The sequence below is a fragment of the Sus scrofa genome, chromosome 13 (assembly GCF_000003025.6).
Source record: "Sus scrofa isolate TJ Tabasco breed Duroc chromosome 13, Sscrofa11.1, whole genome shotgun sequence".
Classification (NCBI taxonomy): domain Eukaryota; kingdom Metazoa; phylum Chordata; class Mammalia; order Artiodactyla; family Suidae; genus Sus; species Sus scrofa.
Genome location: NC_010455.5, coordinates 19206998 through 19224960, shown reverse-complemented (window position 1 = coordinate 19224960; position 17963 = coordinate 19206998). Strand labels below are relative to the sequence as shown.

At 43.4% G+C, this 17963-nt stretch overlaps 1 protein-coding gene across 2 annotated transcripts in view; it reads left to right on the top strand.

Moving 5' to 3' along the window:
- The window catches only part of UBP1 (upstream binding protein 1 (LBP-1a)), a 72428-nt gene that overhangs the window by 51432 nt on the left and 3033 nt on the right, over positions 1-17963 (top strand). For both annotated transcript variants that reach the window (XM_021071558.1, XM_003132094.6), the window contains 7 exons: positions 5651-5754; positions 9859-9913; positions 10152-10245; positions 12604-12694; positions 13392-13501; positions 14414-14556; positions 15277-15328. In XM_021071558.1, coding sequence (XP_020927217.1) covers positions 5651-5754; positions 9859-9913; positions 10152-10245; positions 12604-12694; positions 13392-13501; positions 14414-14556; positions 15277-15328 — 649 coding nt within the window. The remainder of the gene's footprint in view (positions 1-5650; positions 5755-9858; positions 9914-10151; positions 10246-12603; positions 12695-13391; positions 13502-14413; positions 14557-15276; positions 15329-17963) is intronic.

Genomic DNA, 17963 nt, shown 5'->3' with positions numbered 1-17963 from the left:
GTTTTTGTTGATTGCTAGTTTTCAAGTGTTCAGCGAAACAAGTCTCTTATTTGTTGGGCAAGTTTAGATGTGTAAAAGTCAAATCGATATCTTTATGGAGTTTCAGTAAATTTGGTGTCTTTGGAGTTCCCATCATGGTGCAGTGGAGATAGTCTGACTAGGAACCATGAGGAACCTGGCCTTGCTCAGTGGGTTAAGGATCTGGCGTTGCCATGAGCTGTGGTGTAGGTCACAGATGCGACTCGGATCTGGTGTTGCTGCGGCTGTGGCGTAGGCCAGCTGCTGCAGCTCCAATTAGACCCCTAGCCTGGGAACCTCCATATGCCACTGGTGCGGCCCTAGAAAAGACAAAAAACCAAAAAAGAAAAAAAAAATGGTGTCTTTGCTGAACTATGTGCCATGCCAATTTGGAGTTGTTGATGGCTTAATTTCCTCAGTTAAACTGCTGGCAGTAATTACCAAAGCAAATATGGGAGACTTGACATTAAAAGGTTTATGCTGTTTATGCATGTTTTGCTATTTTTTGTAATGTTTTGTTTCTGGGGAAAGTTGTGTCACAGGAATGTTTTCCAAGTAGTGCAGGTGACTGAGCATGTGACACCTACAAGTTATGAGACCTGTCAGTTGGCTCACAGAGTCTTGAGTCCCTTAATCTAGGTAAGTTGGGGGAGGTACTACTCTGTAAGATGAGAAAAAACCCAAAGGCCCTTGATAAAATGAATGGGCGTTGTGTAAAATGTCATTTATAGTGAAATTGGTAGAACGTGCGGTGGGTTTAGCAGTGTATTCCAGCCAGATTGGATTTCTTGTGGGTTTTGTTTGTTTTGGCCACGCCCACAGCATGTAGAAGTTCCCCAGCCAGGGATCAAACCCAGGCTACAGCCATGACCTGAACCACTGCAGTGGTAACACCTGATCTTTAACCCACTGTGCCACAAAGGAATCCCCAGATTGGATTTCTCTTTTTGAAAGTTGATAATAGTTGAAATATTAAATCTGCGGTCAGTTCCCCCATTTTTGAGTGGGTACCTACCTAATGGGTAGTCGTAAAGGAGGTTAAGATTCTGGGATTTCTGTTTTATTTTCCTCTTTCCATGCTTCTGATGGGCGTCAGACTTGTTCTTTGAAGCACTTGTAACCCTTGGAAAGACTTGGTTTCTACTTTTAGAATCCTTCATACTAGTGGTCTTGACTTCACACAAAAGAATATTGAAAAAGAATATAATATATACTCTCTTGCACGTTTTTAGATAGACAACTGAAAGTTTTCATTGTAAATTTAAATAGTTGCAAAGAAGACAGTTTCTGACATAGCGAATACTTGTATTTCAGTTTAGGTGAAACCGTCTTATTACTGTTTGTCATGTACCCTGTGCAGTCTAAATGCCATAGCAGTTTGATGCCCATTGTGGTTGTCTGAAATTCTACTCTGCTCTTCTTTCTTGAACTTCTGTTTTCTCTTTCACTCCCCTTAAATAATTTTGTCTTCATAGGACATTATTTATTTATTTTTTTTTTCCTGCTGTACAGCATGGGAGCCAAGTTACTCTTACATGTATACATTTTTTCCCCCAACCCTTCCTTCTGTTGCAGTGTAAGTATCTAGACATAGTTCTCAATGCTATTCAGCAGGATCTCCATGTAAATCCATTCCAAGTTGTATCTGATAACCCCAAGCTCCTGATCCCTCCCACTCCCGCCCTGTCCTGTCGGGCAGCCACAAATCTATTCTCCAAGTCCATGATTTTCTTTTCTGAGATGTTCATTTGTGCTGGATATTAGATTCCAGTTATGAGTGATATCATATGGTATTTGTCTTTGTCTTTCTGACTCATTTCACTCAGTATGAGATTCTCTAGTTCCATCCATGTTGCTGCAAATGGCATTATGTCATTCTTTTTTATGGCTGAGTAGTATTCCATTGTGTATATACCACATCTTCCGAATCCAATCATCTGTCGATGGACATTTGGGTTGTTTCCATGTCTTGGCTATTGTGAATAGTGCTGCAATGAACATGCGGGTGCATGTGTATCTTTTAAGTAGAGTTTTGTCCGGATAGATGCCCAGGAGTGGGATTGCAGGTTCATATGGAAGTTCCATGTATAGATTTCTAAGGTATCTCCAAACTGTTCTCCATAGTGGCTGTACCAGTTGACATTCCCACCAACAGTGCCGGAGGGTTCCCTTTTCTCCACAGCCCCTCCAGCACTTGTTATTTGTGGATTTATTAATGATGGCCATTCTGACTGGTGTGAGGTGGTATCTCATGGTAGTTTTGATTTGCATTTCTCTTATGATCAGCGATGTTGAGCATTTTTTCATGTGTTTGCTGGCCATCTGTATATCTTCTTTGGAGAACAGTCTATTCAGGTCTTTTGCCCATTTTTCCATTGATTGATTGGCTTTTTTGCTGTTGGGTTGTATAAGTTGTTTAGATATTCTAGAGATTAAGCCCTTGTTGGTTGCATCATTTGAAACTATTTTCTCCCATTCTGAAAGTTGTCTTTTTGTTTTCTTTTGGGTTTCCTTTGCTGTGCAAAAGCTTTTCAGTTTGATGAGGTCCCATGGGTTTATTTTTGCTTTGATTTCTATTGCTTTGGGAGACTGCCCTGAGAAAATATTCATGATGTTGATGTCAGAGAGTGTTTTGCCTATGTTCTCTTCTAGGAGTTTGATGGTGTCCTGTCGCATATTTAAGTCTTTCAGCCATTTGGAGTTTATTTTTGTGCATGGTGTGAGGGTGTGTTCTAGTTTCATTGCTTTGCATGCAGCTGTCCAGGTTTCCCAGCAATGCTTGCTGAATAGACTTTCTTTTTCCCATTTTATGTTCTTGCTTCCCTTGTCAAAGATTAATTGACCATAGGTGTCAGGGTTTCTTTCCGGGTTCTCTCTTCTGTTCCATTGGTCTGTCTGTCTGTTTTGATACCAGTACCACACTGTTTTGATGACTATGGCTTTGTAGTATTTCTTGAAGTCTGGGAGAGTTATGCCCCCTGCTTGGTTTTTGTTTCTCAGGATTGCTTTGGCGATTCTGGTCTTTTGTTGTTTCATATAAATGTTTGGATTGTTTGTTCTAGTTCTGTGAAAGATGTCATGGGTAATTTGATAGGGATTGCATTGAATCTGTAGATTGCTTTGGGTAGTATGGCCATTTTTACAATATTGAGTTTTCTAATCCATGAACATGGAATATCTTTCCATTTCTTTACATCTTCTTTAATTTCTTTGATTAAAGTTTATAGTTCTTAGCATATAAGTCCTTTACCTCCTTGGTCAGGTGTATTCCGAGGTATTTGATTTTGTGAGGTGCAATTTTAAAAGGTATCGTATTTTTGTATTCCTTTTCTAATATTTCATTTCTGGTATACAGAAATGCGACTGACTTCTGAATGTTAATCTTCTATCCTGCTGCTTTGCTGAATTTATTAATCAGTTCAAGTAGTTTTGGGGTTGAGTCCTTAGGGTTTTCTATGTATAGTATCATGTCATCTGCGTACAGTGACAGTTTTATCTCTTCTCTTCTTATATGGATGCCTTTTATTTCTTTTGTTTGTCTGCTTGCTGTGGCTAGGACTTCTAAAACCATGTTGAATAGCAGTGGTGAGAGTGGGCATCCCTGTCTTGTTGTAGATTTAAGTGAGAAGGCTTTCAGTTTTTCTCCATTAAGTATTATATTTGCTATGGGTTGGAAATCTTTTAATGATCACCCTAATTGCTTTTTTTTTTTTTTTCTTTTTTTTCCCCTTTTTTGGCCTCCCTGTGGCATATATGGAGTTTCTAGGCCAGGGGTCAGATCTGAGCCACAGTCATGAGCTACACTGCAGCTGTGGCAGTGGCAGTGCTGGATCCTTTCCCCACTGTGTGGGGCTGGGAATAGAACCTGCATCCTAGCACTCCAGAGATGCCACTGATCCCATTGTACCATAGTGGGAACTCCTCACACTAATTAATTTTTTACAACAAACTTATATAAATCGAAATTTAATTTTTAAAGTTTCCAATGGCCATAAGGCTTAGGTCAGTTGAAGAATTCAAAACTTGTTATTTGTACCAGTTTATCAAAACAGCAAATCATACAAATTTTGATGAATAAATGTTAAGTATATAAATAAAAATGTTACTGGAAATGCCTCTTGAATGATGAGTCGGGGTAGAATGTATTTATAGATTTTTTTTTAATAAATAAGATAAACTTTATTGAGATGTATTTATTTTTCTTTCAGCAGTATCATTCAGATCTTGGGATCTCCTTCCTTTGACCCAAATCCCAATGATCTATTTTTATATGATCTGATAATTTATTTCACTGTCAGGTGACAAGATGTCCTCCTTGCTTTTTTTGAAAGCAAAGAATTGAAAACTCCCCGACACACATAAGAATGCTGTGGAGTCATGTACGTTCTTAGTATCTCTCCTAATGTCTTTGAATGGTCTTTTACTTGGTTTTTGGTAGTCTTATAACCCATAGCCATGGTGAGAGAGGATGTCGTTTTTTCTTGTATGTAATGGGAGAAAAGCGATTATGAAAGGGGACCCTTGGAACTGAGGGAACTGGCAGTTTTAGAAAGACCACCCATGGAAGAAATGTGTTCCCTCCATCCTCAGCATTTGAGACCACCCTGGCCTGCTCAGCATATGCCGTTGGCTTTGGCTTTTTCAGTACTCCTAAGTGTAATAGTTAATGTGTCTTTGCTCTGTTTTTGATCAGAATTGTGCCAAGGGCTGAAAAATATTTCAATTCATCCTACCCCTTCCAAACAATATAAGTGGTAAAACATAAATAGATAGGTAGATGTACCCAGGCAGTACCATCCACAGCTGATGTATTTTGGTGTTGGGCCTATCTCATCTTACTTGGGGATGAGTATTAATCTTATAGAGGCTGAGGAAGTACATGGGTGCTGGTGAGGCTGCTCCTCAGGGAAGAGGACAGAAAGCACTAGGTGAGACAGAGCCACCATCCTTGTCACCATGCCTCATCAGGTGTTGCTTCTGAATCCTTTCTTGCCTTTGCTGTTCTTTTTTGTTGTTGTTTTGTTTTTGTCTTTTCTCGGACCGCACCCACGGCATATGGAGGTTCCCAGGCTAGGGGTCTAATTGGAGTTGTAGCCGCTGGCTACAGCCACAGCCACAGCCATTCAGAATCTGAGCCGCGTCTGCGACCCACACCACAGCTCACAGCAATGCCGGATCCTTAACCCACTGAGCAAGACCAGGGATTGAACCCGCAACCTCATGGCTCCTAGTCGGATTTGTTAACCGCTGTGCCACGACGGGAACTCCAGCCTTTGCTGTTCTTTAAACCTTGATAGGTACATCCTGGGGAATTGGTGAAGCGGGAGGTGAAGTTTCTCAAAAGTACATTGTACTTAAGCATCCATTTCAAACGCTTCATAAATGTTTGCTGCTGTCATCACTTCAGGTCCCCTCTGAGATTAGTCAATGTCTAGATGCACACAGCAGATAACATTTTTCCTTGCCACATGGAAGTCCATTTGATATGTTTCTGTGAGGTTGCTTGATGAATGTTAGGTGTCTTGTGTTTCATAATCTTGCATTTGGCCAGACTAGAGAGTGAATTACAGGAATATTTCTCCTATATAATTTTAGAAGTGTATCATTAATTGACTTTTGTTTCTATCCTCAGTGTTCTCCATGGCCTGATACCCCCACAACCTACGTGAACCACAGCCCATCCCCAGCGCCTACCTTCTCATCCCCACCACAGAGCACGTGCAGCGTCCCAGACAGGTATTGCGTGAGTGCCATGTGCCAGGGCCCAATAGTGCCCACGCTTCGTCAGCTCCCTTTCTCACAAGTTACAGCAGCCTCCCTTTTTGTATATCTGGTGTATGTAGTCATTAGAAGTAGCCTTTTCAGAGGAAAATTGTCTTTTCTTCCCCTTTTAGCCTTTTTGCTCCTAGCTCCTTGTGTCTCACACATTCACAGCCATGGAAATTGTAGAAAAGGGTGCGTTTTCAAGATACGTTTTTTTTTTTGCCATTTCTTGGGCTGCTCCCACGGCATACGGAGGTTCCCAGGCTAGGGGTCTGATCAGAGCTATAGCCACCAGCAACGCGGGATCCGAGCCGCGTCTGCAACCTACACCACAGCTCACGGCAACGCCGGATCCTTAACCCACTGAGCAAGGGCAGGGACCGAACCCGCAACCTCATGGTTCCTAGTCGGATTCGTTAACCACTGCGCCACGACGGGAACTCCTCAGGATACATTCTTTGTGAGATAAAACAAAATTAATGGGGTTCATGGCTAGAAAAGGACAGTGAGTTGTTAAGATGAAACTGTGACTTGAATGTGTCAGGATTGCATTGACTTAAATGCTCACCATGTCAAATAAGAACTGTTTTCTATTTCTTCTCCCTTCCAAAGACACACTCTTTTTTTTTTTTTTTTTTAAGGTAAGTCTTTAAACTTGAAGGACTTTTGAATTTCTAAAGACTTACTCTGGTTTAGAAATGGGAGTGGTAGCTTTGTTCATCCTGTTACTGACCCTAACTGTTGGCTGCTGGTCATTGGTGCCTGGTGGGTTGGGGCGGCATGGGAAATGGAGCAGGGGATGTGTTCCTTCCCAGGCGCAGGAATTCATGCTGAGTAGGTCAGATCAGAAGGTCCCTACCCTTAAGGAAATTTTTTGCTGAGAAGGAAAATTAGGAAAGTTAAAGGACTAAAAGGAAAGAGTTCTGTTTTTATTTTTATTTATTTATTTATTTTGTCTTTTTCTCATTTCTAGGGCCGCATCCACGGCATATGGAGGTTCCCAGGCTAGGGGTCGAATTGGAGCTACAGCTGCCGGCCCATACCACACAGCCACAGCAACACCAGATCCAAGCCGCGTCTGGGACCTATACCATAGCTCACAGCAACGCTGGATCCTCAACCCACTGTTCGAGGCCAGGGAGCAAACCTGCAACCTCATGGTTCCTAGTCGGATTTGTTAACCACTGAGCCCCGACAGGAACTCCTTTTTTGGGGGGTGGGGAAGGGGGGTTCTCATTTTTATACTTCAGTCATGCTGACAAGGTATGCCTTACTCAGGCTGCCATAACATTTAAAAACCACAGACTGGCTCTTAAACAGTAGGAATTCAGAGTTCCCGTTGTGGCTTAGAAGGTTACGAACCCAATTACTATCCATGAGGATGTGAGTTCAATCCCTGGCCTTGCTCAGTGGGTTAACAATCCGGCGTTGCTGGGATCTGTGGTGTAGGTTGCAGACGTGGCTCAGATCTGGTGTTGCTGTGGCTGTGGCATGTGCCCCAAGCTGCAGCTGCAGCTCCATTTCAACCCCTAGCCTAGGAGCTCTTATATGCCGCAGGTACTGCCCTGAGGGAAAAAAAAAGGAAGAAAAAATAGAAATTCATATGTTATGGTGCTGAAGACCCCACAGGGTCAGGATTTGGTGAGGAATCTCTTTGGGGTTGCAGACTGCAGGCCTGTGTCCTCATGCAGTGGAAAGCAGACTCTTTTCTCACGACTCATGAGAAGTGTCACTGATCCCATTCCTGGGGCTCCACCCTTAAGGTTTCATCTAACACTCTTTACTTCCCATAGGCCCCACCTCCTAATACTGTCAGTACTTGTCCATCACATTGCGGGTAAGGCTTCCAGCTGAATTTTGAGGGAACACAAACATTCAGTCTGTAACAGGGTCTGGTGAGAAAACAAATTAAGCCATGCCTTTTCCCTGAAGAGATGGTAATTCTGACGAGGCAGCCTATTTCCATGCAGGTGATTATCCCTCGAGAGTAGGAGGCCACTCTGGCACCAGAGTGTTACCATGTAGGGGACTGAATAAACTTAGAAAATGATGACAGGAGTTCCCATCATGGCTCAGTGGTTAACAAGTCCAACTAGGAACCATGAGGTTGTGGGTTTGATCCCTGGCTTTGCTCAGTGGGTAAAGGATCTGGCATTGCTGTGAGCTGTGGTGTAGGTCTCAGACACAGCTCAGATCCTGCGTTGCTGTAGGTGGCGTAGGCCGGTGGCTACAGCTCCGATTAGATCCCTAGCCTGGGAATATCAATATGCCACAGGAGTGGCCCTAGAAAAGGCAAAAAGACAAAAAAAAAAAGAAAAAGAAAACGATGACAGTTTTAGAGATGACCTGTGAATTCTTGACACACTGGTTGACCAGATAATTGCTGATAGCCTGCTGTGTGCCCAGCACGGACTAGGGTGCTGTGATATGTAAGTGAAGGAAAGCTCTGTCCCAAGAGCTAGTCCTAGTGGGTGGAGAAGGATGGTAAATAATCAACATGATAAACCAAAGAAATTGAGGTACACAGGCTAAGAAGGAACCAGGAATGAGGCCGCACCCACCCTGAAGCCACCTCGTGTTCATTTTCCCTTGGAAACATGAGGATGGTGGCACAAGTTTCTTTTGTTCTCTTGAATTTCACCCTCTTTAATCACAGATAAATGTATACATTAAAATGTATTCATTAAAGGGATATTATTTACTATTTTGGCTTAGGATCATTATATCATTTCTTTTTTTTTTTTTGGCTTTTGGCTTTTTGCTATTTCTTGGGCCGCTCCCTCGGCATATGGAGGTTCCCAGGCTAGGGGTCGAATCAGAGCTGCAGCCACTGGCCTATGCCAGAGCCACAGCAACACTGGATCCGAGCCACATCTTCGACCTACACCACAACTCACGGCAACGCCGGATCGTTAACCCACTGAGTAAGGCCAGGGATTGAACCCACAACCTCATGGTTCCTAGTCGGATTCGTTAACCACTGCGCCATGACGGGAACTCCCATTATATCATTTCTTATAGCTCATTATTAAAGTAGATTTTTTTCCTTTTTTTGCTTTTTGGGGCTGTGTGGCACATGGTAATTCCCAGGCTAGTGGTCACATTGGATCTGCAGCTGCTGGCCTATGCCATAGCCACAGTCACGCCAAATCTGAGCTGCATCTGTGACCTACACCGCAGCTTACGGCAACGCCAGATCCTTAACCCACTGAGAGAGACCAGGGATCGAACTTGCAACCTCATGGATACTAGTCAGGTGCATTACCACTGAGCCACAGTAGGAACTCTAAAGTAGACTTTTGCAGTTATTTTCAACTGTTTATCGTTTTTTTTTTTAAAGAAAGTTAATTTTTATTAATTTATTTTTTAGGGCTGCACCTGTGGCATATGAAAGTTCCCGGGCTGAGGTTGACCAGGCAGCTGCAGGCCTACAGCACAGCCACAAAGGATCCGAGCCACATCACCGCATGGCAGCACTGGATCCTTAACCCACTGAACAGGGCCAGGGATCTGAACCCACATCCACATGGAGACAATAATATTGGGTTCTTAACCTGCTGAGCCACAATGGAAACTCCTCAACTGTTTATCTTATTTGATTCTCGTATTTTTTTTTCCTAACTGAAATGAATGAGTATCCTTCATTTTCCTAGTACACCTGGAAATGACTGGAGCCTTTTTATTTCATGAAACTTGAATTCTTTTTCTTTTTTTTTCTGTGTTTTTGGCCATACCTGGGGCATATGTAAATTCCCCAGGCCAGGGATTGAACCTGCGCCACAGCAGCAACCCAAGCCACTGCAGTGACAATGCCAAATTTTTAGTCCACTGCACCGTAAGTGAACTCCGTGAAACTTGAATTTTTTTTTACTAGAATAGATGGAGGAGGAGAAGGCACAAATTGAATGTCTTCTGTGTCTTAATCTTATTCACTCCCTGACTAGTTGTGCATACATTCTTTTTGCATATTTACATTGCTCTGTCCCACAGTATTGTTTTAAACTCTCCTAGTTTAATAGCTTTTAATGTCTTGTTAAATTTTTAATGTTATAATCATCCTTCCCTCCTTCTCCCCAGCAATTCTTCTTCCCCAAATCATCAGGGAGATGGAGTTTCACAGGCCTCTAGTGAAGTAAGTATCTTTTCTTTAAAGCTATTATGCTCTCAGGGTCCTGCATTTTGCAGCCTCTGACAGAGGTTCATGTCACTGAATAGCCACAACCCCTGGGCTCTTCCTGGGCATTTTAAACTTTAAACCTGGAGGATTTCTGTGTTTCGTTTAAATATTCTTCTCTATAACATTCCAGTGACTATTTTTTTGGTAACCTTGAATTGTTTCTTCTATTTATGTTCATTTTCTTTGTTAATAGCAACTGCAGCCTTCAGCCACAATCCAGGAAACACAACAATGGCTGCTCAAAAACAGATTCTCTTCCTATACAAGACTGTTCTCCAATTTTTTAGGTATGTTTGTGTTGTTTACTTGTTCTGTATTTTCAGTAGCCCTAATTTTTTTGGAAATAACTGTAAATAGATTCCTAAGCGTATGGCAGAATTTGTATAGGGAAGTCCTGTGTACCTGTCCCCCAGTGTCCTCACTGGTAAGCTCTTGCAGACTTACGATACAGTTTCAAAATAGGAACTCAATACTGTTTCAACAGTTTTACATGCCCATATTTTTGTTTAGGTATGTATAGTTAATAACTTTTTATTTGATAATAATTTTTGCTTTATGTACAAGTTCATAGAACCACCACCAGCATGTGTGTGCACATCCTTAACCCACATTCAGAGCTGGACACAAACTAACATGCTCACGAATACTGGTCAGGTTCTTAACCCACTGAGCCACAACTACTGAAAAGTGCCTCCCAGAGAGGGTCAGAGCAAGAAGCCTCCCTCTCCTTGCTTTTTCTACTGTGCGGATGCTCACAGGGGAAGGAAATGGCAGAAGGCCAAGCCACAGTGGTCACTGCTCACAGGGAAGAGCTCAGAACTAAAAACACAAATCTGTCTGACAGAGCAGTAACCTGGGGCCACCTTGTGCCCCAGCTGGTGTTGCCCTGTGCTGTGCTCCTCATCTGTCTCCCGATACAGGCACTAAAATTTTAAGTCAGTTTTTTCACAGTTAATCATAAAAATGTGGATTCCCACCTAGGGAATGACTTTCAGCCAAAACTTTAGACAGACAAAGACTACCTGGGGAATGGCTAATGACAGCATAAGCACAGCATACAGGGCTGATGTCATAGGAAACCAATTTCTTTGTGAAACCAAGTTTTCCTCTATGCCAACTGTGTGCATACAATGTTCCGTCCTCATAAAAGGCTCAAGCCGTATCTGCATGGTTCCATAGCACTGTGGGCCAAGGACAGCTGGCTGCACTTTGCTGCGGCCTGGCATTTCACAGGATGAGGTGGCAGGACACGTTATGAAGTATTCTTTAGGAAAGGGTCCCAGGGCCATGTTTGGGAAATGCTGCCCCTGATATTTCTATTACTGTCCCTCCAAGCAGTCTTCTTATTGTACCACTTGGAAGAAGCACTGCTTGGTCCTTTTAAAAATTCCATCTAAATACTCCCTTAGCTTATTAGGTAAGAAAAACTTAAGTCTATAAAATCCATATTCTGTAATACTACAGAGCATTAAAGGGGAACACACTTCTGCTACAACAGTAGTTTTGGCTCAGTGGATTAAGAACCTGACCAGTATTCGTGAGGACACAGGTTCAATCCCTGGCCTCACTCAGTGGGTTAAGGATCCGGCATTGCCGTGAGCTGTGGCATAGGTTACAGATGTGGCTTGAATCATGAGATGCTGTGGCTGTAGCATAGGCTGGCAGCTGCAGTTCTGATTTGATCCCTAGCCTGAGAACTTCCATATGCCACAGGTGTGGCCATAAAAAGAAAAAAAAAGACTGTTGCTACAACATCTTGGATAGAGGCAAAGGCATTATGCTGAGCAAAAAAAAAAAGTAACATACGTATGATTCCATTTATATAACACTGTCAAAATGACAAAAATCAGAGGCAGTAAACAGATGAATGGTTGCCAGATATTAGGGATGGTGGAGGAGGGGTACTAGGTAATTAGGGAGACCCCTGTGGCAAGATTCTGTCTCCTAATTTTGGTGGTGGTGAAATGCCAAAATGACTAGCCTTTGTCTCCCTCTCCCCACTCCGTTTCTGTTCTGTTTTAAAGCATAGACTAGATATCATGTCATTTACACTTACCAAGTGTTTATGGGGAAATCTTAAGTATAAGATGCAATTCTCTGCCATGTTTTTGTAGCAAAACTGGCTGCTGTGACAGAATTGTGTTACAGAATGTTCAATTGGACATAGCATGTTATAGTGTAAAAAGGGTTAGTGTTAGCTCTTCTGCCAACTGTGTGACTTTGGGCAGGTTTCCAAAACTGACTTGCATTTCTTCCTTCCTTGAGTTAAAGATTGGTCTGATGATCTCAAGATGGATTGTCTGGTGTCAGAGTCACATTTCTCCACATAACCACAACCCAGCCAAAATAAGGCAGGCAGTGCAGTCCTGTACTGGGAACAGGGTCCTGTCTGCCGTGCTCATTGCCCTGATTTACCAGCTTCTGGGCTTCTGGAGCTCCTTCCTGGCATAGGGAGGGAGGGAGGACCAGTATTCTCTTTGGTTCCAAGGGAAGGGGGTGTGCTGTTCATGTGTGTGGGTAGGCAGAGGAGACCTGCAGTGGATTTGAAGGATGTTTAACTGTGAAGACATGCTATCAAGCAGCCAGTACTGCTGGCTCTCTTCTTATTTCCTTGAGAGTATTCTCTTTAATCATCTCTTTTCCAGGTGCCGACTTACTAAAACTGACAAAGGAGGATCTAGTACAGATTTGTGGTACAGCCGATGGGATTCGGCTTTATCATTCACTGAAGTCCAGGTAAAAAATGCTGTGTTGGAAAGGAGTTGTCCTCTTGAAACAAGATTGTGCCTTCTTTGCGTTCCCCGGGCGGCGTGGGCCGGGGCGCCGTGCTCACGAGGAGACTGTTTTGTGTACACCTTCAGGCAGGCACTGATGAGGGCAGAGGTAGACTAAGGCTGTAGAAATGCACTGGGCAGGACTGAGTTCTTGAAGACGACTGGGTTTGTTGCCAAGAAAACAAACTTCTCACGTAGGTGAGCGCTACAGAATCTCTGGTTTTCAAGGTCATATCACACTACTAAACAGTTATTAAACATGTAAATTTCTAATTGTGAATTAAAATAATAGAACTGTAAACTTGTGCTGGCTTTTAAGATCCATTTACTATTTTGATATTTCTAGACTTGTGCTGTGAGAATTCCATTAAAGCTGAATCTTACTGATTTTAAATTGCTGACTTAATCTTGAAACTTAAATTTACCAGTATCTGACAGACCCTCTCAGTGGTTGAGTGTGGATCGTCAGATTAGACTACCTGTAATAGTTGGTGTGAGGTGTGTGTTTTCATATATATGTATATTTTTTTAGTAAACGATTTCGTATGATGAAGTAACTTTGTCCAGTTCACTTCAGGAAGTAGACCCTGGAGTCTTGTAGCTGTTGCTTGCGCATGCGGCCCTCCTGCCAGCTCACAAGCACCATCTTCTGGTTGCAGGTCGGTGCGGCCCCGCCTGACCCTCTATGTCTGCCGCGAGCAGCCAGTGCAGCAGGGGCAGCAGCAGGCAGCTGGTGGTGGGGGCGACAGCAGCAGCGCCACGCCCTACGGTGGGTATGGGAGGTGGGTGCCCTTCTGAGATGGGCTTTGCAGGACTTCTGCCGGGTGGGGACTGCATGGTGATCTCTTTCTCATGTGGCCTTCTATGCGAGAAATACCTAACAAGGAAAAGACCACCCTGAATGCGCTGGGGTTTTGCTTTTTAATTATTTTTTCTTTGGTCTTTTTAAGGCCGCACCTGAGACACATGGAGGTTCCCAGGCTGGGGGTCAAATCAGAGCTATAGCTACCGGCCTCTACCACAGCCACAGCAGCACTGGATCTGAGCCATATTTGCAACCTACACCACAGCTCACAGCAAGGCTGGATCCTTAACCCACTGAGTGAAGCCAGGGATCAAACAAACCCACGTACGTCCTCATGGATACTAGTTGGGTTTGTTAACCACCAAGCCACAACGGGAACTCCAGTTTTGCTTTTTTAAAATCTTAGATTTACTAAAATGATGACTAGAACATTGGTGGCTTGGGAAGAAAGCATTGATGGGAGTGGGGGGCTTCTTCTACATTTTTCCCATTTTACTGACGTTGTAAAATCTTTATAACATGTTCAAAGATGCATGTGGGGAAAATATTCCCATTTTTAATTTTTTTTCTTTTTATAGCCACACCCTTGGCATATGTAAGTTACTAGGGATAGGGGTCATATCGGTGCTGGAGCTGCCAGTCTATACCATAGCCCACTTGATCCTTAACTCAGTGAGCGAGGCCAGGGATCGAACCCGCATCCTCATAGAGACTATGTCAGGTTCTTAACCCTGTGAGCCACAACAGGAACACCCCCATTTTTAATTTCTATATTTTATTTCTTTAGTACTTTGAAAGGTACGACCTTGTTGTAGATAAGGTGGAAAACAGATCGAAGATTACTGTTAAAATGCTGTTCTTGTTTTTTTATTTCAGTTTATCATGCAATCTACTTAGAAGAAATGGTTGCCTCAGAAGTTGCTCGAAAACTTGCGTTGGTGTTTAATATTCCTCTCCACCAAATTAACCAGGTTTACAGACAGGGTCCCACTGGTATTCACATTCTTGTTAGCGATCAGGTAACTCAGAAGTGGTGTGCCCTTTTCCCTTTCATTCTGGTGTTGACTTTTATATAGATCATTGAAGATCTATAGAAAAAAATCCTGTGGCCTCTTTTGCAAGTATTTACGGGAATCATTTTCAGAGTTGGGGATCAAAAGTGGTGAGAATTTATAACCAAAAGTTCCTGGTGCTCTGAGTGGTAGGAGGAATACAAGTTGAGAACTGTGGCTCCATTCCCACCCTCTTTGATCTCTGGTGCTGGTCACCGGGGGACTCTGTGTTAGCAGAGCTTTTGGCCCTTTTTATATAGCAAGGCATTTGGGTATGTTTTCCTTTTATACACTATTTGATGATTAATTTTAAAAAGCAGTGAGGTTAGAAGGGCTTATGTTGAGCAGCAAGCAAGCAATAACAGAAGAATACTTTGGCAGTGACTTTTTGTTAGTCATTCACTATTCCCAGCAGGGAATGGTCCCCCGTGGGCCAGAGGGTGATTGACCAGATCTCAGGGACCACCACAGGCAAGTACAGTCAGCCTAGCCAGAACAACAGGTGTAAGTTCTGGCTCCCTCACACTGCCTCCTCGAATTACTAATTTGGCCATTGAGTCCTGTGCTTTGTGCAGCAGTATACAGATAATGACATTCTTTTACCAATTTTAATCTCTTCTAATTTTAACCTTTTCTAATCAGTTAAGACAGTTGGATCTTAATTATGTATCTGTTTTATCCTTTTAGATGGTTCAGAATTTTCAAGATGAGAGTTGTTTTTTATTCTCCACAGTAAAAGGTACTTTGCATGTGTATGTGTGTCTTGAAAGGCTGGAAAACTGTGCTTGAAATCAGTCATCTTGTGTTTACTTTTTCTTTATTTTTTGTCTTTTTAGGGCCACACCCGTGGCATATGGAGGTTCCCAGGCTAGGTTCGCTGGCCTACGCTACAGCCATGCCAGATCTGAGCTGCATCTGTGACCTACACCACAGCCCACGGCAATGCTGGATCCTTAACCCACTGAGTGAATTCAGGGATCGAACCTGCATCCTCATGGATACTAGTACGATTTGTTTCCATTGTGCCACAACAGGAACTCCTTGTGTGGTTATTTTTGAAAATGCTGGCTTTAGTAATTTTAAGAAGAAAATTTGAAAAATGAAGACAGCTTTGCTTTTTAGGGTCAAACCTGCACCATAAGGAAGCTCCAAGGCTAGGGGTCAAATCAGCTTCAGCTGCTGCCCTACACCACAGCCACAGCAATGCAGGATCCAAGCTGTGTCTTCAGCCTACACCAAAGCTCACAGCAATGCCAGCGATCGAACCCACCTCCTCATGGGTACTAGTCAAGTTTACTACCATTGAGCTACAGCTAGAACTTCCAAGAGAATATTTCTGATTGAAATGAAAATTAGCAAATAAGGAAGAGGAGTCTGTCCTTCTAGATGCCTGGAGAAAAACCCCAGTTCATTCAGCCAGCATTTTGAACGCCTTGTGTCAGACCCATGCTGTTAGTTCTAGAAAGGTGTTCCACTACTCTAGCGGAGAAAGCAAGCCAGAACTGCTCAGTAGATGCACCCAATTACCAGTATATAACTTAGATGCCCATGAAGGAGTGGGAAAGTGTGGGTACTCATGGATGCAGGGTTCAGGGAGGGTTACATGAAACTGTTAGGGCTTCTCTGAGGCCATGAAAGCTGAGATCTGGAGTGTGGTGGGGAGCCGACCATGCCCTTGAGGAGCTGCACCCTGGAAGAATGGGGCTGTGTGGAGGCTGGGAGGGCCTTGTGGTTGCCGTGCAGCGCGAAGGTGAGCAGAGCAGGAGGCAGGTCTGGTACTGATGCAAGTTTAGGGTTTTTTTTTTTTTTTTTTTTTTTTTTTGTCTTTTTTTTTTTTGGTTGTTGTTGTTGTTGCTATTTCTTGGGCCGCTCCCGCGGCATATGGAGGTTCCCAGGCTAGGGGTCGAATCGGAGCTGTAGCCACCGGCCTACGCCAGAGCCACAGCAACGCGGGATCCGAGCCGCGTCTGCAATCTACACCACAGCTCACGGCAACGCCGGATCGTTAACCCACTGAGCAAGGGCAGGGACCGAACCCGCAACCTCATGGTTCCTAGTCGGATTCGTTAACCACTGCGCCACGACGGGAACTCCAAGTTTAGGTTTTATTTGAAATGCATTGGAAAGTCAGTGAGGTTTTTTAAACAAATAAGTAATGTAAATAGGTTTTTCTTTTCTCTCTCAACTCTTTGGAGACAGATGAGAAGGTGGGCAAACTGGAGGCAGGAGAATCCAGATGAGAGGTTATGGTGTCTCATACACTTATAGACAGGGCCCTACTGGGCTCTACCTTTGAGAGAGGAGTGGTTGTGACTCTTATGAACAACTGAGCAGGTAGTGGTCCCAATAGAGTGGTAGGTGCCATTGAGGGAAGCAGTCCAGAGTTTCATTTTAGGATGTGAAAATGTCAAGTTAATTATAACCTCTGGGGCTGGCAAGACAGGTCTGGTCTTGAGCCGTAAATTTGGAAGCCTTTAGCGTATCCACAGTGACTCAAAACAGTTATGGAGGGAGAGGGTGTGGAGAGTGGGCCCAGACAGGGCTTGAGAGAATTCCTGGAGGTGGAAAAGGAGGAGTTTTTAAATGTAAAGTTAATACAAGAGGAGACCTTTAAAGGTCTGATGAGCTAACCAAAGTCCATTCTGAGCACGAAAGCTGCACCTCAAAGAAAAAAGTGCTGTGTCACCCCTTTCCTGAGAAGTCACTCTTGAAGCTGGGAGCCCACCTAGAAGGGAAGTGCTGAAATCAGGAAGGATTTCACTCTGTGCTGACACGTCATGTCAGCCATCGTGTCAGCTGCAGGGCTGAGTTTTTAACTGTGGCCTGGTTCATGTGATCTTTTACTTGCACAAACATATCTGGCTTAGTACCGTTCTGCTCAACTTCCTGTTCACGAAGCAATAGTTTTTACTCTGCAAAACTCAAAACTGCCTGTAAAAAAGAAAATTCATACTGTGTGCAGCTGTGTCCTGTGAAGTCAGCAGGCATTTATTTCTGCTGTCAGTCATCAAAGGGTGACCCCTCCCATCTCAGTGTACTGGGCTTCGAATACCTTGTCTTATGAAAAAACTCACTTGTTCCTTGTCGAATGCCTGTATTGCTTTTCACCATCTCTGTAGAAACACTAGGCCATCAGACAAAATATATTTTTTAAATGTTGTAGATCTAATTTTTAGGAGTTTAAAAATTATTTCCCGAAAAGGTGGGTATAAGCACTATTTGCGGGTCCTCTGCCTCCTAGAACAGCAGGCAGGCAGGGCACCTATGGGAGTGAGGGCCAGACGTTGAAAAGCACCATGTCTGAAAAGGGGAGGGAGAGTGTATATGAAGTTACCTTGGGGAAGAGGAGCTGGAGCAAGTTACCAGCTTTTTCA